The 21,938-nt window shown below is 43.0% G+C and overlaps 1 protein-coding gene across 2 annotated transcripts in view; it reads right to left on the bottom strand.

Moving 5' to 3' along the window:
- KIAA1549 (KIAA1549 ortholog) overlaps positions 1–21,938 on the bottom strand; it is a 146,798-nt gene that overhangs the window by 68,703 nt on the left and 56,157 nt on the right. For both annotated transcript variants that reach the window (XM_058531062.1, XM_058531070.1), the window contains exons 2-8: positions 13,394–16,096; positions 9,510–9,598; positions 8,252–8,429; positions 6,967–7,097; positions 5,283–5,466; positions 4,019–4,078; positions 2,688–2,836 (exon numbers count right to left, since the gene is read on the bottom strand). In XM_058531062.1, coding sequence (XP_058387045.1) covers positions 2,688–2,836; positions 4,019–4,078; positions 5,283–5,466; positions 6,967–7,097; positions 8,252–8,429; positions 9,510–9,598; positions 13,394–16,096 — 3,494 coding nt within the window. The remainder of the gene's footprint in view (positions 1–2,687; positions 2,837–4,018; positions 4,079–5,282; positions 5,467–6,966; positions 7,098–8,251; positions 8,430–9,509; positions 9,599–13,393; positions 16,097–21,938) is intronic.

Genomic DNA, 21,938 nt, shown 5'->3' on the forward strand with positions numbered 1-21,938 from the left:
GAATTTTTGATGTCTGTACTTGCCCTTGGCAAAATGCAGCTGCTGTCTCTCTACCTACGTGTGTGGATTTGTGATACTGCCCTGTGCTTTGGACATGGCTGCTAGACTCCTTCTTCACCAGCAGAAACTTTTGGCACATCAACAATTTCATGATCTCGCAGTGAACGCCTTCTTGCAGATCATGTTTAAGATCCTTAACAACACAGGTCCAAACTCTCATCCTTGGAGAATCTGTTCTTTATGCCTCTCCATCCTGAGAGGGGCTCATCTGTCTTGCCCTTTGCTTGCTGTTCCCTGACCACTTCTGTTCCCTAACCACCTACTCCCTCCCCCCAGAACTGTGCGGTAGGGATTAATTTTTAGGCTTAAGAATGGAATACTATCAAAGGGCTACTGAAAAGCAAGTAGATTACATCCACCTGTCCCTCTATCTGTGTGCCTATTTATTCCATTGAAAAGTTCTGATAAATTTTAGAAGTATGGTTTCTTCTTACAGAAACCATATACCCAAATATCCTGTGATAGCCACCTTGATTGATGGTTCTACAAGCTTGTCCAATCTGAAAGTAACAGTCAGTAAAATCTAATTCCAGCATCCTTTCTGGATGACTTCTTATCAGATTCATATCTGGAATCCATACAACCATGGTATGATGCAGTCATCATCTTGGGCAACATTTTCAATTGCCTTTTTAAAATTATTTTTTGATTAAAATCATGTGTTCACTATAGAAATTATATGCTCATTGGAGAAATTTTGAAAAACAAAGGAGAAGATCAAGAATAAAATGAAAATCACCTGAAATTCAACCAATAAAGAAAATCATTGTAAACATTTTGGTGTATTTCCTTCCATTATTTTCATGAGTTTTACATTAATATTTGGATTATATGGCATACATTCTTTTGCAGCCTCGCTCTACTTGAAGATTTTTCTATATCTCTAATTAAAAAAATGATAATGGCTGCATAATATTCCAACATATAAAGATTCACTACAATTTATCTACCCCTTCCCTAATTACTGGACATTTAGGTTGTTTCTATAATTCCACTTTTACAAGTTATGTTTGTCAAAGAGTCCTGTGCTGTGTATATAAATCCTTGTCTATATCTACACATTTGGTCACCCTACAGCACAAGAGGCGCAGGGCATGGTTTCTAAGCAATCTATCTGATAGCACCGTTAGCCTGGGGTGGCTTGGTTAACTTTCAGAAGTTCGATATTCCTACCTTAGGGAGCTTTCCTTTCTAATTTAGCACCTCATTATGTAGTTTTATGGTGCTCTATAACTGTTTTATGTGCATAAATTAACCTCCGCCCAGACCTGGAGCTCTATGAAGCCAGGGCTGCTGAATAAGGCAAAGCTTTTTTTTTTTTTTTTTTTGAGGAAGATCAGCCCTGAGCTAACATCCGTGCTAATCCTCCTCTTTTTGCTGAGGAAGACCAGCTCTGAGCTAACATCTATTCCCAATCCTCCTCCTTTTTTTTTTCCCCCAAAGCCCCAGTAGATAGTTGTATGTCATAGTTGCCATCCTTCTAGTTGCTGTATGTGGGACGTGGCCTCAGCATGGCCGGAGAAGCGGTGCGTTGTTGAGCGCTGGGGATCCGAACCCGGGGCCGCCAGTAGCGGAGCGCGCGCACCCAACCGCTAAGCCACGGGGCCGGCCCAAGGCAAAGCTTTTATAATTCATTTTTATTCTTTGTTTTATACTTATTTATTTAATATTACTCTCAACTTTTTACTAGTTTTTAAGTATCTCTATATTCTACTGTATCTGGCAAAGGAACTATTTTAGAAACTTAACAACCACCTTTCTGGGAGGGGAAACAGAGCAATGCTTACAGGGGAAAACTTGGTAAAGGAGTTGAATGACAATGATGCCAGCTCCAGGTAAACTGATGCGCTCCTCATCCAGGGTCAGTTTTGCATCTTTCTCTAATGCCTCTAAACCACCAACCTCGCTGCCCCTGCCTTCAGGGTTTCACCCTGGTTTCCTGCTCTGAAATGCCATAGCTCTAAATATCGCACTTTCCTAGCTCTACAAGTCAGCAGTTGGTAAAGAAAAGAATCCAAAATAAAATAATGCACCTTGAGATGGGAATAAACCACAGCCCCAACCTCTAACTCTGAGTACGTGCACTTTAAAATGGGTCACTTTTCAATTCAAATGAATCTGTCATTTGTAACCGTTCTGCCAGTTTACAAGAGGAAGGAGATTTTGGGTGATATGAGACAAGCGAGGCTGGGGGAGGTGGGAAGGACGCAGTGCTAGAACAGGGGGCAGAAAATTTTCCTCTTTCTGATCGCTTAAGGTCTTTCCAGCTGAATGATTTATCTCTATGATGCTATCAATAATATCATGCCATAAAACTGACTACATTTTTGGTATTAAAAACTACTTTTGAAAAATAAGGCCATCCAATGGTACGGCAACCCAGCGGCACAATTCTTTCGCTGTGCTCCCCACAAGGTCTGTTGCTATATCGACCACCTACTAAGGACTTGGTAAATATTTGTCTAGACTCTAGCTGAACTGAAACGCTGCCACATTCACTTGCTGTCTAATATAGCGATCAGTCAAAATCATCACTTTCTCATGGCATTTCCCATTTGCGTGAAAGTACGGCACCTTTTTAGACGCCTCTCCCCGCCTTCCCTCGTCCTCTGGCCTTCTTGGAGTACCTGCACCACGCTGTTCCCGGCGGCAGCGGTGGCCCTTCTCCACATCCGCCTCCTGGTGGAAACCTCACCGAGCAGCTGGGCCAGCTTGCGCTCCATCTCAGCTTGAAACACTTCACTCTGGAGCTGCTTCTCAACGACACCCAGGAGGACTACATTGAAGATGCAACACATACAGGTCCCCAAAACAAGTCAGTGGTGGAGAAAAAGAGGGTGCGTGTAGAGACATTAACACAGGCTTACTGTAAAACGCCAACCCCCAGAGAGGAGAGTGAACTTGAAGAGGGTGAGGGCGAGTCCAGTCGCTGCAGCTCCTGGGTCTTACGTGCAATGCCGAGCTCTAAGGGTTACACAGACTGGGGCTGGAAGCCCAGGAGTGCAGGAGCTCTGGAGCTGAGAGCCCCTACACAAGAGCGAACATTTTGTCTGCACTTCTTTCAAAACTTCTGGAAATGGTTTGAGTTCATATCTTATCTTGACTCAAGACGTGGACTCATAAACTCACTGGAGATAAGGGTGCCTATCTTCAGACCTGTGCTGTAAACAAGATTATCTAAACAGACAATTGGCTTGTCAGCATGGTATAGGAGAAAAAAGCACGTGCTTTTCAGCCAGAACTGTTTAAATCCCCACCGAGATAGGACCAGAGGCAAATAACCACTACGAAAATCATCTGGAAATGGGGCCACTGTACCACACAAAGAGTGGAGACCTTTACATGAGATGTTATATGTGAAACAAGGAGAACTTGCAGGGCGCAGCACCCGCAAATGGTGACTATCCTCACTTTACGTGCTTCCTCCGCACAACCAGTTACTCAAAGTGCTGCTTACACACGGGGCACCTGGTGAGCATGTACCTCTCCTCCCCTTTTGTGTACCAGGTCAGAAAGCCGTTATCGGCAATGCCACAGCTGTAAATATCTGACCCACGCCCGCAAGACTTTACGGAGACCTGCTTCTTTGCTCACTGAGCTACCTTATTTGTCCTCATAAAACCAAACAAATAAGGCTTTTAGGAAAAAAAAAAAGAGATTCTGGCTTCAGAACCTCACCCTGTTCTGGGTCAGAAGATTGTCAATTCCTGTTGGACTTTGCCCTGGACTTGATGTATGAATTTTAAAGAAAGCTGATCCTTTTTGTGCCATAACTCAGTGGGACACATCCCTGCAGCCAAATTCGAATCCCTTTCTCATTCATTCTTTGCCAAGAATTTAAGGTACATTTTGCCCTGAATTTAGGGCTCAGAAACAGGAACGGCAGTATTATTCTCAGTACGCCCGCACAGGCTTCTTATGCTTACAGTTCCCAAAACATTATGTAAGTTAAACATACCTGTTCTCACCCACGAGGACTTCAACAAGTGAGATAAGTTGAGCTGTGGGTACTGGAAGGCTATAAAAAGAAAGGATTAGAGAAGGAGAAAAATCTGTAAAAACATGTTTGCAACAGTCAGAAAGTATGTGTTCTGGGGAGTCCTGGGTACGTCACAATGGTGCCTTTCCCACACTGTTTAGTGCTACATATGAAAGAATAAAATGCCAGAGAAAAGGCATGGACAGTAGGCAGTTTCTGAGCACAAGCCTCAGGGAGAAAGAGAGAGAAAAAGAAATAAAGGACTTGAGCGACATCGTGGGACGCTGCTTCACAGAGATCACCCACACATTCCCCTTGAAATGTCACTGTTCCAGAGCAATGAGTTTTCACATTGTGTTCCCCAGAGCCCTAGGGCTTCCCAGCAATGACTCAGGGTAAAGTGACCCATGTCCTGCTTGTCTGGGACAGAGCCAGTGTACCCCTGTTGTCCAGCATACTTATTATTTTATGCACACCTGCACTGTACATAACTGAAAGTTACTACCTGTATATAACAATTTTATCTCTGTCTACTTTCCCATTTTACAAGTTATTCTTTTTCATTTAATTAACAGTACACTAAAATACATTAATAAGTATTAGACCATTTGGCTGTTCCATTTTGAAAAAGAATTTGATGTTTTTTTTTTTGCCTGACTGCAACTCTGGAATCTACTGTTTTTTTGAAGTACCCATTTCCCCCTCCCCCACCCCTCTCCACTGTGACTCTAACTGCTTCACCAGGAAGAAAGCTTTCGTTTGTTTTCATTTATTATTCTTTTTTACTTTTAAGTGTACACGCAGTAAAATTCACTCTTTTCGGTGTACCATTTTATGGGTTTTGACAAATGCATAGGGTCCTGGAACCACCACCACAATAAAGATACAGAACCATCTCATCACTCCCCAAAAATTGCCTTTTGCTACCCTTCTGAGGTCTAGCCTTCCTCCCACCCTTCACCTTTGGCAACCACAGATCTGTTCTCTGTCCCGCTGGTTTTACCTTTTCCAGAACTGATGTTGTCTTTAATCATGCCCCTTTCCTCTCAAAAGAGAATAATAAGGCAAGCCCTGGTGGGTGAGGAGGGCTCTGCAGACCCATCCTGGCTTGAATCTGAGAAGTTCCAATTTTATCTGATTTATATTCTGGGTTTCAGCCAAATATTTCATTTGAACAAAAGAGGTTCACCACAAAAATACTCGCAGCCACTCTCCCAGCACTTCATAGGAGAGCGGTACTCACGTTCAGCGATCTGTAGCACCGGGTACCCCAGATAGAAACTGAACTCCACCACGCTCAAGTTCCTGAGCAGCTCGCTCACTTCTGACCCATTCAGAAACCCCTGTGTGCCTTTAACAGCAAAGACGATGTTCACTGGACCCCGCCGAGAAGCCACCCTTGAAGAACCCACAGTGATATTCAAGATCTGAAAGAAGGAAGTCAAAATAAGCTTCCAAAATAAATTAAAACATTCAGCTAAAAGCTTGACGATGATTTCTCTCTCACAACTGCCTCCACTGATTTTTTTGCAAAGGAGGTAATATTTTTAAAGGAACTAACTGGCTTCACAACCTGGCTCCCTTTTGCAATACTTTAAATTCTCGGTTTATTGAAAATGTTTTCTACATTAAGGGATGAATCAAGCACATGTATTTATAGTCCCTCCCTTTCTCCCTCCCACCCCAAATCCCACTGAAATAACAATAAGCTGAACAAAGGAGAATAAATCCACAACAGCACTGAGAATGGAAGAAAACCAGAGATTCTGTCAAATTTCTGGAAGATGGAGAGAGGATGGGATCATGTTGACATAAACCAGAACTGAGGGAACTGAGACCCAAAACATACACAGGCATAGACGGCAGTGGAGACCAGAGCCATTCTCCCCAGGGACCCCAGGAGCGGCTCCATGGTAGGGTGGCAGGAACTAGACCAAGAGCAGGCTGTGGAACACAATCAGTATAACTAAAGACTGTGTGCCACAGAGCCGAGTCGACTGCCTCTCTCCTCTTTCCTTTCTAACTGCCACACCCACGCCAACACAGAGGTGCTAGCCGCAGCCACATCTTCACCAGAAGGGCCCAAAGAACTGCTCCCTAAGGAAGACGAGCTTCCCCCCAGAGGGGGCCAAGAGACCTATTGCAGGTTTGGCCCCTTAGCAAGCAGGTGGGTAGAGACTGAGGTACCTCCAGTGCACACCAGTGCATGCAAGAAAATGAATGAAAAAGCAGCATTGCCATGAAAATTCCACTAAAGCGCTCCATCCCCAGGGAACAACCTCCTTATCTTATGCTGGGGCCAGGGGTCCCAGTCTGCCTGTCTCCAACCACACACGGCCCCAAGAGAGAAGCTCACCACCCATATACTCTGCCCAGATGATGGTTAAAGGAAAATTCAATAGAGGGACTGAATGACCTAATGGACACAGCTGGAGACTAAATTAATGACTCAGAGGACAAAGTTTAGAAAACCTGTAAAAATAGGGAATTAAAAAAAGAAATGGAAAATAAAAGGAAAAATAAGAAATGTGGAAGGTGAATCTAGGAGCAAAATCTATTTAATATGAATTCCAGAAAGAACCACAAACAATATGGAGGAAAAAATATCAAAGAACTATAAAAACATCAACAGTTTCCAAACAATCCACACAAAGCCTGTTCTTTCATTAGTAGCTATAGTCTCTGTTTTTAGAGAGAAGCACTGCATTTCATGTATTCCTTGATTATCCTGCTACTCCACAATCTTCAAATATGCTTCTCCTGCTCATGCTATGTGGACTCGATGCCATGGAAAGAAATCACCCTGATCCGGGTGAACTGAATTTCTTCCACCGGAGGGAATTAGTAACAGTTAAGTGTGTCTTAAATGAAAGCAGTTACTCTTTAAAGGATAAAGCATCTTGTTCTGCAGTCAGTGCTATTCTCACCTGCACCGTGAGGTTGTACGTCCCCTGGTGGTGTTTCCTCACTTCAGAGAGTGCTATCATCAGGCCTTTCTCAATGCGCTGGGTGAAGGTGCAGAAGCCAGTATCCACACTCTGAGGCACAAACTGAAGTACTGAAAGGAGGACAGCGATCAGTCCCACGAACTAGGCATTCTTCAGTATTAAGGAATAAGGAGAGGGAAAAAACAGTATCTAAAGCAACTAATTCATCCATAGGGATTAAGTACTATGATGCGTTATTTATATGTATCATATCATGGAAATGCAGAAAGCCAACTACGCACCAAATGAATATACGCATGAAGGTGACGTTATCGTTTTATTTGTTTGTTTTTTTCTGAGGAACATCTCCCTGAGCTAACATCTGTTGCCAATCTTCCTCCTTTTGCTTGAGGAAGATTTGCCCTGAGCTAACATCTGTGTCAGTCTTCCTCTATTTTGTATGTAGGTATTGTCATTTTAAAATAGAAAAATACCCAAGATAATGTGAGCATCCAAAAATGCAAATGACTGAAACATTTCAAATATATAGAAATCCATTGGAGATGAATTCTTATATATTTATGGATGAAATGACATGTTATCTGGTATTGCTTTAAAACACTCTAACTTCCTCAAAAAACTTTGTGGGGGATAGATGAAACAAAAGTGAGCAAGTGTTGATCATTTATTAAGCTTCGTGATAGGCATATGTGGGCTAAATATGTTATTTTCCCCAATTTGCATATGTTTGAAAATGTCCATAATAAAAAATGAAATATAATATTAAGGAATTGCTGTTAATTTTAGGGGGTATGATGATATTGTGGACAGATGTATATGTATGTGTACATATGTATGTATATATGTATATGTGTATATATATGTAAATATGTGTATATGTATGGCCATATGTACAGGTGTGTATATGTATATATGTGCATGGGTATGTATTTAACAGTCTTCATTTTTTAGAGGCAGAGGCTGAAATTATGAATGAGATGACATGAAGCCATATCAAAATAATGTGAGAGGAGGGGATGTAGATGGGCATGTAGATATAACAAGACTGGCTAGGAGTTGAAAATTGTTGAAGCCATATGATGGGTACATGGGGGTTCATTAAACCATTCTGTGTACTTTCATATATGCTGGAAATTTTCCATAATTATAAAGTTTTTTGAAAATTTAAATAAATTTTTTTAATCTTCCCCCAATTTTTTAAAAACATAAAAAATAAAATGAAATTCCATTTACAAACCAAAATAACGATGCTCAGTTTTCTCACCTGTTTGAACTTGGAACCTGGACTCTGGCACAAGGAAGGAAGGTTTCACAGCCAGGATTAAAGGAGTTTGGTCACGTACAAGTTTGCTATTTATAAGTACATTTATGACTGATATCGCCGTGTAAACGAAAGGACCAGATGTTACCAGAAAAGTAAAGTCAGCGAATAATTCATAAACCTATGAAAATAAAATATACAAAAGACAATAATTATCAAATTTGAGAGTACCATAATTCAAACTTAAAAGAAGTTGTATTGAGTAGTAAAATAACAAAGTAAGGTAAAAAATAAATAGGTGGTTTTAAATGAAGGGGTACTGCTGCACAGATAATTCAAATTTTATTCTAGTTATCCCTTTTACACATCTGCCAACCTTCTTGAAAACATCATAAAATTACAAGAGCAAGGATAGCAAGAAAGAACAGTCAATAATATGAACAGAGTAACGAGTTATGGAGAATTCAAGGTATTTATTGTATTTAACCCACATACAAAGGAGCCCTTTCCTGCTGAGCAATGCTGTCCAAAAGAAATTTGTGAGCTACATAAGCAATTTTAAAATTTCTAGTAGCCATATTAAAAAGCATAAAAAGAAACAGGTGAAATTAATTTTAAATATTTTACCTAACCCAATATATCTGAAATATCGTTTCAACATGTAGTCAATGCAAAACATTATTAGTGAGATATTTTACATTCCTTTTTTCACTAAGTCGTTGAAATCAGTGTGTATTTTGCACTTACAGCACACCTCAGTTTGGAAGAGCCCCATTTCAGGTGCTCAATAGCTACATGTGGCTCGTGGCTCCGTTCAGGATGGAGCAGGTGTAGAGTGTGGCTTTCTGAGCTCATCAGGGAGAGGAGGCACTAGCACAGGGTCCACTATAACATCCAGAAATCTATCTCTACCTCACTGAACGTACAGAAACAAGCACACGTACTCACTGTAAGATCTAACTTGAACTCTAAACCAAGTCCTTTCATGTAAATCAAGGGAAGCAAAATCGTTAGGTCATTACCCCAAACTCTGGTCTAAGAGCCCCTTTGCTCCAACTCTGCCAACACATCCATCCAATGGACTAAACCTGGCCTCGTCTGGGGTCAGGAAGGGCTTCCCTGAAGAAGAAATGTTTGAGTGGAGATCCAAAGGATGAGTAGGTGTTCACTAAGAGAAGGGAGGGAAGGGGATGTTCCACTACCATTATAACCTGCCTTCAACCCGGGCTCCCACATCAAACTTCCACACCCAGAGACCCACCTGGAGCTCCACCGCGCGGTTGAAGTGGATCCTCAACACCTCTTTGATGGATGTAATGATGTACTCCTGCACGGCTCTTCTGGCCAGCACTACAAATCAAAGCCAACCACCAAATGCAGGTTAATGTCATTATGAATAATGCAGACATCACACTTCCGGACCCCAGGGCAGAGGCCATGCTGTGCCCAAGTGTGGTAGCAGCTCCCAAAATCATCTTTTAAAATAAGGCCCAGACTAGGAAAGAACAGAGGACAGCAGTGGATCTTGAAGTTTCCAGGTAAACTGTGCTCAACACGCTAAGAAAACCCTGGACTCTCTTTGCCGCGGTGGCTGAGACCAGGAATCAGTGGCTGTGGCCCAGCCAGGGGACAGAGAGCATGGAGTTCTCATTTTCATCTGGGCAAATACCAGGTTTTCTCTTGGCCATGCCCCTAATGGTAAAACACAAGATTTTAAAAACTCTCAGCAGTAATATTTTAAAAGGCCTTAAGATGTTACTCAACAAAACTAGATGACTTCTTCCTCTAATAAAAAGAGGTCTCCTACCCCAACTTTTCAATGTAGCAAGTGAAGGGTTTTCACCACCAATAATAGGAAAAAAAAGATTTTCACAATTCTCATGTATTAACATTTTATGTAGGAAATAAAATATTTCTTATAACAAAGTCCAGCTGTGTTTAACTTTCCTTCCACATCTAAGAAATTCTATTTAAAAATCTGTAATACGTAAGCCTATTTCTCAGTGTTTAGGAAGCATGTCCCAGTCTGCTTTCTTTTCCCTATTATTTTTTCTTTCCTCTTCCACTAACTTCTCATAATGCAGAATCAAAATACACTTGACATTATTACTCGGTTTTCCATTTCCTGTTCTGAATTCTTAAAACCGCAGACAGAATCACTCTGTGACTTTCATTCTTTTGAAAAAGAAATGTTTGTTACATTTGATTGTTTTCTTTACTGATCAGCCATCTTGATATTAAAAATGGGGACGGGTTTCTTTAGTTCATGAGACCATTAGAGCAGATCAGAGCCCCTGACCACCTTGCTGAGTCACACCAGCAGCCAACTCAGCACAGGCCACAACGGCTCCAAGTGGACCAGACGGCAACTCAGATTTTAAAGGGAAAGATAAAAATGAGTGGGAAGGAAAATAAAGGGAAAAGGGAAGGAGGGAGAAGAGAGGAGGGAGGAAGGGAAGGAAAGGTCTCGAGGCTAAACTTGGGGAAAGTAGAGAAGAATGGAAAGTCAGAGACAGAAAACCCTAAAGAGGAAACGAGGAAGCACATATCATAAGTAGCCCCATACAGCTAAAGGAATCACTCAGGACAACCATCCAAATATCACTCTAAGTAGTCCCCACAGCTCCCTGCCATAACCTCCACCTTCTCTAGTTAATCAGAGTGAGATCTAAACCCACACCATTGGGACATGGGTACAAGAGTCTTTGGGAAAAAAGGATTATCAGCGAACAGATATCTTACAGTTTCTCCAAGTATCGACAGTTTCCCCAGAGCCAAGACAGGTGAGAGAGCTCTCCTGAGGAGGTCAGGGTCAGGCAGGTCCTGGGTGGAAGCGTAGCCTCACCCTTCACTGGACACGTAAGGTCAAGCGCCCTCCTACGAGTCCATCATGGATCAACAGAGAGTGCTCTTACTGTTATCACAGAGCTCCATGGAAAGAACCCTTCCAGAGGACAATAATCACCCCAAGACTCTCTCTCACATATAATTACTAAAAGAAACCAAGGTCAAATCCAAATAAAGATTCTAAATGAGGTGATACTCCCTCTGGGTCAAAAATATCAATGAGAGCAAAAGATGGCCTTCATATCCACTGAAAAATGCAATATAACAGTAGGAACACTTACGCACAACTCTACATATTTACTAAAACTGTTGAAGTATATATTCACAATGGGTGAATTTTACCCCAAAAAGCTATTAGAAACACATGGATCCCTAAAAAAGGAGACCAAATTCATTAAATGTGTGTCTCATATGAAAGTTAATCATTGCTATATAAACATGCTGATATTCTTACAGATACTTCTAAAATGGTTTCTAATTATTTGTAGAAAAATTCTAAAAGACACATTACAACTATAAGTATCATAAGTACCATGGAATCCCAGAGATAAAGAAGCTTTCAGCATTTCTTTTAATAAGCTTCTTGTAACTGACCACGTTGTAGCTATTGTGTAATAATTTTGTGGGAAGGAAGAAAAGTATCATGTCTATGAGAAATTCTTTTCTCTCCTCTGGACTACTGTAATCCTGCAGATGAAGGTTCACCACTTTGTCCCAAGCTCATTTCCTAGCATAATTACCTCCTCCTCCCATTACACATTCTAATCACCAGCCAAGCTGAATGTCCTTGGACTGTCCAACCTCTCCACCTGTGTTCACACCCTCCACCTGGAGGACACTTCCCTCCATCTCCAGATGACAGGCTTCTACTCATCCTTTAACGCGTACCTCCAATTCACATCCTTCCAAACCCATCCCTGATCATCCCAAATAGTCACTCTTACAGAACTCCGCATGAACCATTCTCATCACAGCTACCAAGAAAACATGGCAGCATCTGCCCTACTAGACTCTAAGCTCCTTGAGGGATGGGACCATGTCATTCATCCGGATATCCCTTAAAGCTTCTGAAAGCACCTCACACTAATTACCTGTCACATGAACTAACAAGTGGTTCCTTATTTGGGGGAAAGAGGGAGTTAGGAGAGCAAAGCCTTCAGCTGCTCCCAACCCCCTCAGAGGGTGGCAGCACCACCATAGTGAGCAGAGGATCCTTGGCCCACCTCACTCAGCATGGAGAAAAAAGACCAAGCATGTTCTCCTCCTCCTTCCAACCTTCACCTTTCCCTGTTCCTCTCCTTCCTTGTCCATTTCACTCCATTCCTCCTCTACCTCTCCCACCATCCTCTTCCCCCTCTTCATTCCTATCCCCCCACCCCATCAAAATCAACACACAGAGCCAGGCTGCTCACCAATATTATGTTGTATTTAAGTATATATTAACAGGTCATAAGATTTCACATACAACAACCTGTCATTGCTCATGAAGAACAAGTTGGAGAGCCTGATCAAACAGGCCACACATTTACTGGTCTTGTACAGACATGACATCAAAAGTACTCCAGTTTCATGTGACTAAAGCAGCCTGGCAGCTGCAAGGGAAGCTGCTGCTTGTCCGCTAGTTGCTCAGGCCGCAGACTGGGGAGAAGATTCAAGTTTGCGACCGAATTCAGATATTTAGTCACTCCATGTTTCTTTCCTCAGGATCCAAGTGACATTTACAGGAATATATAAAAGCAAAGTACCCCCTCCTTTCAAGGAAAAGTACGAATAGTAAATTCGTAAGAAATTGCAATGGTCGCCCTTACACATTTGCCCAATTAACTGCTTGAACTAAACACGAAGGTGGTAGTTTCAAGCATGACATCTACGCATCCACAGCGTTATGAGTTCCAAAGACAAAGATCTTACCAAAAGCCTCTAAGGATCATTTAAAACTTTTATTTGTTCTTATTGCTACTATTAACTAATACGTAATATTTTGTGGGTGCTTCTCATGTGCCAGGCATTGGGTTAATATTTTACATGCATTAATGCATTTAAGTCTTTACAATAACCCAATGAAGTAGGTGCCACTATCATCCTTATTTAATAGTTGAGGAAACTGAGGTGTAGAGAGGCTAAGTAACTGTCCAGGGAACTCACAGGTGATAGGCAAAGCAGGGAGGATTACTAACCCAAGAGCTCCCTGGGTCCAAAGCCTACACTCTTTACCACAATGCTGCATGTCACATAAGCATTTCATACAAGCATCTTAGAAAGACCATCCCAACCAAGTGACTTGAAGTAGGCCCTTACCAGTTGTGATCAAATAGGCATTGGGAACTGTAATATCACACACGTATGGCGGCTTGGTGGTGACCAGCGCTGGAGTATCTACCGGCGCTTCAGGAGTGGGGGTGATCACTGGATGAAGGGATGGCATGGGGAGAGTCGTGCTGTTCCCATGGGGATTCTGAATCGCAGTTTTGCTGTTCAGGGTGGTATTAATGGTATTATCAGGGGCAGCACTGGTGTTAGATGAGCTCGGTTTAGTGGAGGCGTTCATCAATAAGTCTGTGGGTGTGGATGGACCCATAAATATTGGCTGTGTAGGCAGAGGTGAGAGGACCACCTCAGAAACAAATGAGGATGCTGATGACGAGTACACGGCAGTGACCAGTACTGTAGTGGTAGGAATGACTTTGGAGAAAGAGAATAAGGCAGATGTGTGACCATCCGTAGCACTGATATCATTATTGGAAGGTGTCGGAGATGAAAAGAGAGAAGACTCTGTTAAAATGGGCGTAGTGTGAAAAGCAGTCAAAAGTGACGTCAAGTGAGTTCCAGCAGTCAAAATGTCAAGGATGGGCTCAGAACTGGAGGGCACCAGTGTGGTGACTGCAGATTCATGGGAGATGAGTGAAAACTCAAAATAGGAGGTAGTTTCAGTGAGGGCTGAGGTAAAATGAGCTTCAGAATCTGCCAGTGAAACTGTTGACACTTCAAAGAACTTGAGAGAATCAGAGGGGAAGCTTGATAGTAGTGACGTTTCAGAGTAACTGGGTAGAACAGTGAATGTATTTAAAAGAAGGTCTGAACTTGGCCAGAGCTGAGGAAATTCAAGGTTTGTGGAATTAGGAACAGAAAGCTGAGGTGACTGCAAATGGATAGAGTCGGTCAATATAAGTGTCTCAACCAAGGTAGAAAAAGCCTGAGAAATGAAGGTTGACAAATCACTTGACATCAGAGACGGAGAAGCAAGTACTTCCGAAGATGGAGGGACCGAACTGCTGAATTCCAGTGGTGGAGTTGAGAAAAAGCTGGAGGCAAAATCCAAAATACTTCTAGTTTCATGCTGGGAAAAACTGGCTGGTTCTCGGTCAGGGAAAAGTGAAGACTTCACCGAAGGAGCCAAACCGTGAGATGTAAAAAGACTTGGGTCTCTGAGAGCAAGTGATGGTGCGCTTTTGTTTGCTGTGACAGGGAAAGATGAGTCAAGGAGAACACTGGCGGTGACCGAGGAAAACACAGCCGTTACGCTGGATGGCGTTACTTGAGCTTCAACGACAGAGGAAGAGCCCAAAGCAGCAGTATCAAGTGACACTGGTACAGAGAGGTCACCATGGGAAGGATATGCTTGTATGGTCCTAACACTACTCATATCCACCTCAGCTGAAATACCAACGCTCCTTTCCGAGATTTCCACAGATCGAGAAGAAAGTGGAACTATCGGCCTTGAGGGGAAAAGTGTATTAAATTCTTGAGGATCTTGCTCAAATTCCGAGAAGTCCGCTACCATGCTGCTCAGTGGAGAGATGCTGCTTGCTTCCAATACAGTCACAGACAGGGTCTCAGCGCCATCCCCCGATCCCATGTCTTTCTCCATGAGGCTCGTTGACAGAACACGCCGAGGTGACGCCAGAGTGCAGGACACGCACCACGTGTACGGTCTGAATGAAGACACTGGGCTCCCGACGTAAGTGTCATCCACGTGACCTGGGACTACTGAATTGTCAGGCGATTCTGATGTTTCACTGGAGTTGCCGGGAAGAGAGGGGTGATACGAAACATCAGCAGATTGTGTAGAAATGGACACAAACACAAGAGGAGTTGAAAACAAATCTGAATTTGTGTTGCTGCTGCTGCTATCAAGGGCTGTCTGTGATACAGTTGCAGTAGAGTATGTTCTTGGAGAGCTGGTTTCTTTTAGACTTTGAATCAAAGCAGTGGTCACATCAGGGTGTCTGTCTGCACATGTGGCCAGAACATCCTCTGAAGGCGGTGAGACCTCCCCGGAGGGGGGAAATGGCTGTTGAGTAATGCCATCACCTAATGGCCGAGGTACTGAAGACCACGAGCTGAAAAGGAGGGTTCCTACATCCTGTGTTCCTGATGCCACGATCTCCGGCAAAGTCCTGCTTGATAAGTGCCCATAAGTGTCCGTAGGATAAAGCACCAAATTCCTACTAGGAGTTGGAATTATGCCCTCGGAAGTGGGAAAAGCTGACCGAAAAGGATTGAAAGGACTGGGGGACTCAGCATACCTTGTGGGTTGCTGCATCGTGTTCTGCCAGGCTGATGTCACTTCTTCATCTTGTAAAGAAATCATGGGTAACGATGGAGTCAGCACGGAGTCTAGGGTTTCCCTGGGCAGCCCCGGCGGACTGACTGTGACATACTGTATCGGAGAAACCGCACGGGAAGAGGTCCAGTGAGTTTCTGGCAAAAAGTTATCCATCTCATCATCATCTATGACCACCTCGTTGCTCGTCACTGACACGTAATTTGCCACAAAGATGCTGTGATCTGCCGTACTTTGGGTCAGTTTTCCTTGGTTAAAAAAGGTTGTATCAAAAGGAGTGGCAGATGGAGGTGATATGAGGTGGAGAGAAGGGCTTTGCTGGGACCCTGGGGCAGTTTCCCTTAAGGCCACATGTGCAGGGCTGTGCACGGCACTCTTCTTCAGCACGAGCTCCACGGAGGATAAAGAAAGGTTGTGCTGTTCCAGGGAGAGCCTGTCTACAAAAGAAAATAAAATCTGAGTCACTTATAAGGCAATGAAAGTCATACTGCTAACATTTTTTTTTCAGATACAAAATTTACTCATTCAACAAATATCCCCTCATTGTGAATATCCACAATTCACTGTAAGAAGTTAAGCAGCTAACTGGGAAGCCAGAATTACTGTCAGGGTAATATCTGCAAATATTCATACATTTGGGCACCACCTTACTTAAGCTTCTGTGTGTGTACACACTGACATTTTTTCTCTTACTACCTAATGACACCACAGAATACTGGAAAAGGACGAGGCCACAGCAGATTGTCTAGTCCATTCTCTCTCATTTATCACATGAGAAAGAGAGGTTCAGAGAAGGTACCTAAATCAATTACATGATCACCCAGACAGAGGTGGAGCTGGAGTCTGAATATAAGCCTGCCCTGACTCCCAAGCCCAGGTTCTTTCTCTTCCACAAGAGCTGGCCCTTAAGAGAAATGAACGTGATGACTCTGACAGCATCACTCACTACCCAGGGAAGACAATTCAATAGTTACCTAGTCACAAGGCCTCCCATATTTAGGCCTCAGACTACCTCCAGGCTCAGCTCTCATCACTCCCTGCTCCATTCTCACACCTTCCCCACTACGCTCTGGCCAAACGAGCTACCTGCAATTCCCCAAACCCAAATTCTCTCTGGTTTGGCGACTTTGCACATTCTTCTCCCTCTGCCTGGGATGCCCTTCCATTTCCACCTGGATTACTCTTCCTGGTCCCGCAGATGCAGAGACACTACCTCCCTCCCCAGTACTCTCCCCAGGCTTCTACCTGTCATATTCCTTATCATGCCTCCCTGAAATTAACTGCTCATTCCACTGTGAGCTTATTGACAACAGGAACTGTTGATCTGTTTCCCAGTGGCGAGTACAGTGAATGACATATAGTAAGAGCTCAACATCTGTTAAATGAATGAATGAATGGTGTCTGAGGACCACATTCTACTATGTGCCAAAAGCATCCTATCATCCTCTCAAACTTTCATATTCTTTATCCTTGTATGGCTGTCATTATCATTTAAGTGGTTTAAGTGTCTCCACCTGTAATTCACATACACTGTATAGAAAGGCAGGATATGTGATGGCCCAGACCACTGAGGAAGGCCCAAGCACAGGGTACCGTGCACTGCAGTACAGGCTGGGGACTGAGCAACTCTCACAAGCCATAACAACGCCCTCCTCTCACTTATCCAAACAGTCTGTCAGAACACAAGTGTGTGAAATAGTATAGGAATAATCTTAAATTCACTCTTTTTATTTTTTAGAAGTAAATTATCTCTAGTCTTTCCGGGAGAGAAGTTAAGATGGCGGCGTAAGCAGACTCTGAACTCACCTCCTCCCGTGGACACAGCCAATTTACAACTACTTGTGGAAAAATTACCCCAGAGACAGAACTGAAAGCTGGATAAGAGGAACTCCTGCAACAACGGACTATCCTAACTGAGGTGGAAGAGGCAGAGACTCCCTTCTGGAGAGGAAAAACGCCGCCTTCACAAGCCGCCAGCTTCACGGCCGCCGGGAGCAGCGCACAGGTACACAGCCTCCCTGGAGGCGCGGGGCCCTGAGCCGGGAGCGCCCCCGCTGTGGGCATTTTGTGGACCCAGCACAATCGAGACGAGTGGCATCATATCTGACTGTGCCTGCTACTAAAACACTGGGGAGCACCCCCAGAAAACCCGGTTCACAAAGAAACTAAAACCGGCTCTTAAAGGGCCCGCGCGCAAACTCACCCGATTCAGAAAGCAACCTAAAATCACCAGAAAGAAAGGTGCACAGTGCTGTGGTGAAAAGAGACTCACCTAATAGGCCCTGAGTGCATCTCGGTGAGGGGTGAGACCTCTCCAGGGACTGGGACTTGGCGGCGGCCATTGTTGTGGCCTGGTGTGGGCATGCTGACACAGACGCCATTGGAGTTCTCCCTGAGGCCTGCTAGCCCAGGGTCTGCCACACCCGCTAGAGCACCGATTTAATCCAGCTCAGCCAGGGCAGGCAGCCCACCCTAGAGACTGGCCCCACCCAACAACAAGCCCTCAGGCAACTTGTGGGCCTGCAAGATTGGTGACTGGATTCTCTGCAGCCTGGCAACTGAGCCGACTTGAGGGGGGCAGGGCGTGCACAAGGAGCGGGTGGAGAGTGTGGGGCGGTGGCAGAGTGTGTGGGGCTCCCGCTGTGGAGAGACTGGGTCCGCTTGGGGAGGTCGGGGCGCTCACACAGGGCAGGACTGTGTTGACTGTGTGTGTGGACCTGTGGGCGGCAGGGTTTGTCAGCTGTAGAAGACTTGTGCTTCTCAGAGACCCACGTAGGGGGTTTGCCCCACCTTCCAAAGCCTGAAACAATTGGGTGCTCCTGTGCCTGAGGCCAGCCCCACCCAGCTGCAATCCTCAGAGAGCATAGGCTAGAAGCTTACAGCAATTGTAAGGCCCTGAGCCTAACAACCTGCCACACTGGGGGCCTACTCACTTAAAAGAAATACTGCAACACAAATGTGGTATTAGAACTTGCAGCCAACTGTGCTGGGGCTCCCCACACCTCATAAAGAGACTGAAGGGCCCACAACAACTACAAGCAGCTAAGCATTACAACAGCTGGCCAGGAGCATAACTTGGCCTCCCTGGGTGCCTACAGGGAGAGCGAATAGGCCACGACAGAAGGACACACGTAGCCCACATAGGGGTCACCCCTGGAACATTGAGAACTGAGGGAAGCACACTGGAAGCCTCCTAAGGCATCACTTACATAAGGTCACCTATCCAAGAACAGGAGACATAGCTGACCTACCTAATACGTAGACACAAGCACAGGGAAAGAGGCAAAATGAGGAGGCAAAAGAATACATTCCAAGTAAGGGAACAGGACAAAACCCCAGAAAAGGAACTAAGTGAAACAGAAATGAGCAACCTACCCGACAGAGAGTTCAAACTAAGAGTGTTAAGGATGCTCACTGATCTGGGGAGAAGAATAGATGAACTCAGTGAGAATGTCAACAAAGAAATGGAAGATATAAAAGAGAACCAATCAGAAATGAAGAATACAATACTGGAAATGAAAAATTCATTAGAGGGACTCAAAAGCAGAGTAGAGGATACAGAAGAACGGATCTGTGAGCTGGACGAAAGACTAGAAGAAATTACCCAAGGTGAACAGGTAAAAGAGAAAAGAATTAAAAAGAGTGAGGACAGTCTAAGGGACCTCTGGGACAACATCAAGCGCACTAACATCCGTGTTATAGGAGTTCCGGAAGGAGTAGAGCGAGACAAGGGGGCAGAGAATCTATTTCAAGAAATAATAGATGAAAACTTCCCTAACCTAAGGAAGGAAACAGACATCCAGGTACAGGAAGCACAGAGAGCCCCAAACAAGATAAACCCAAAGAGGCCCACACCAAGACACATCATAATCAAAACGTCCAGAATTAAAGATTAAGAGAGAATCCTAAAAGCCGCAAGAGAATGTCAAGTTACATACAAAGGAAACCCCATAAGGCTATCAGCTGACTTCTCAGCAGAAACCTTACAGGCTAGAAGAGAATGGCATGATATATTTAAAGTGCTAAAAGGAAAAAACTTACAGCCAAGAATACTCTACCCAGCAAGGTTATCATTCAAAATGGAAGGAGAGATCAAAAATTTCCCAGACAAGCAAAAATTAAAGGAGTTTGTCACCAAGAAACCAGTGCTACAAGAAATGTTAAAGGGACTGATTTAAGGGGAAAAGAGAAGACCATAAATAGGAAAAATTATCTATTTCCATGATAAGAGGATAATGGATACAAAAGCACAAAAAAGAGGTTAGATATGATATCAAAAACATAAAAGGAGGGAGGAGGGGAGTTAAAGAGTACAGCTTTCAGACAGAGGTCAAACTAAAGTGACCATCAATTCTGTATAGGAGAAGAAAGGAACAGAGAAGGACTACTAAAACACTGAGAAAAAAAAAAAAGTTAAAAAATGGCAGTAAGTATATACTTATCAATAGCTACTTTAAACGTCAATGGACTAAATGCTCCAATTAAAAGGCACAGGGTGGCTGACTGGATAAAAAAACAAGACCCATATATATGCTGCATACAAGAGACACACTTCAGACCTAAAGACACTCACAAACTGAAAGTGAAGGGATGGAAAAAGATACTCCACGCAAATGGCAATGAAAAGAAAGCTGGGGTAGCAATACTCATATCAGACAAAATAGACTTTAAAACAAAAACTGTAAAAAGAGACAAAGTAGGGCATTACATAATGATCAAGGGAACAATCCAACAAGAGGATGTAACACTTGTAAATATCTACACACCCAATGTAGGTGCACCTAAATATATAAAGCAATTATTAACAGACATAAAAACAGAAATAGACAGTAACACAATAATAGTAGGGGACTTTAACACTCCACTTACACCAACGGATAGATCATCCAAACAGAAGATCAATAAGGAAACATTGGCCTTAAACGACACACTAGAACAGATGGACCTAGTAGATATATACAGAGCATTCCATCCAAAAAGCGAAGAATACACGTTCTTTTCAAATGCCCATGGAACATTCTCCAGGATTGATCACATATTAGGCCACAAAACAAGTCTCCATAAATTTAAGAAGATTGAAATAATACCAAGCATCTTTTCTGACCACAATGGTATGAAACTAGAAATCAACTATAGGAAGAAAATCAGAAAAACCACAAATACGTGGAGATTAAACAAAATGCTACTGAACAACGACTGGGTTAACAAAGAAATCAAAGAAGAAATTAAAAAATACCTGGAGACAAATGAAAATGAAAATACTACATGCCAGAATTTATGGGATACAGCAAAAGCGGTTCTAAGAGGGAAGTTTATAGCGATACAGGCCTATCTCAACAAACAAGAAAAATATCAAATAAACAATCTAACAATGCACCTAAAGGAACTGGAAAAAGAAGAACAGACAAAGCCCAAAATCAGTAGAAGAAGGGAAATAATAAAAATCAGAGCAGAAATAAATGAAATAGAGACCAAAAAAACAATAGAAAAAATTAATAAAACCAAGAGCTGTTTCTTTGAAAAGATCAACAAAATTGACAAACCTTTAGCTAGACTCACCAGGAAAAAAAGAGAGAAGGCACAAATAAGTAAAATCAGAAATGAAAGAGGAGAGGTTACAACAGACACCTCAGAAATACAAAAGATTATAAGAGAATACTATGAAAAGCTATATGCCAACCAATTCGACAATCTGGAAGAAATGGATAAATTCTTAGAATCATACAACCTTCCAAAACTGGAACAAGAAGAAGTAGAGAATTTGAATAGACCAATCACCAGTAAGGAGATTGAAACAGTAATCAAAAACCTCCCCAAAAATAAAAGTCCAGGACCAGACGGCTTCCCTGGTGAATTCTACCAAACATTCAAAGAAGACTTAATACCTATCCTTCTCAAACTCTTCCAAAAAATTGAGGAGGGGGGGAAGCTCCCTAACTCATTCTACGAAGCTGACATTACCCTGATACCAAAACCAGACAAGGACAACACAAAAAAAAGAAAATTACAGGCCAATATCACTGATGAACATCGATGCAAAAATCCTCAACAAAATACTAGCAAATGGCATACAACAATACGTTAAAAAGATCATACACCATGATCAAGTGGGATTTATTCCAGGTATGCAGGGATGGTTTAACATTTGCAAATCAATCAACGTAATACACCACATTAATAAAATGAAGAATAAAAGTCACATGATCATCTCAATAGATGCAGAGAAAGCATTTGACAAGATATAGCATCCATTTATGATAAAAACTTTGAATAAAATGG

This window comes from Diceros bicornis, chromosome 3, assembly GCF_020826845.1.
Source record: "Diceros bicornis minor isolate mBicDic1 chromosome 3, mDicBic1.mat.cur, whole genome shotgun sequence".
Lineage (NCBI taxonomy): Eukaryota > Metazoa > Chordata > Mammalia > Perissodactyla > Rhinocerotidae > Diceros > Diceros bicornis.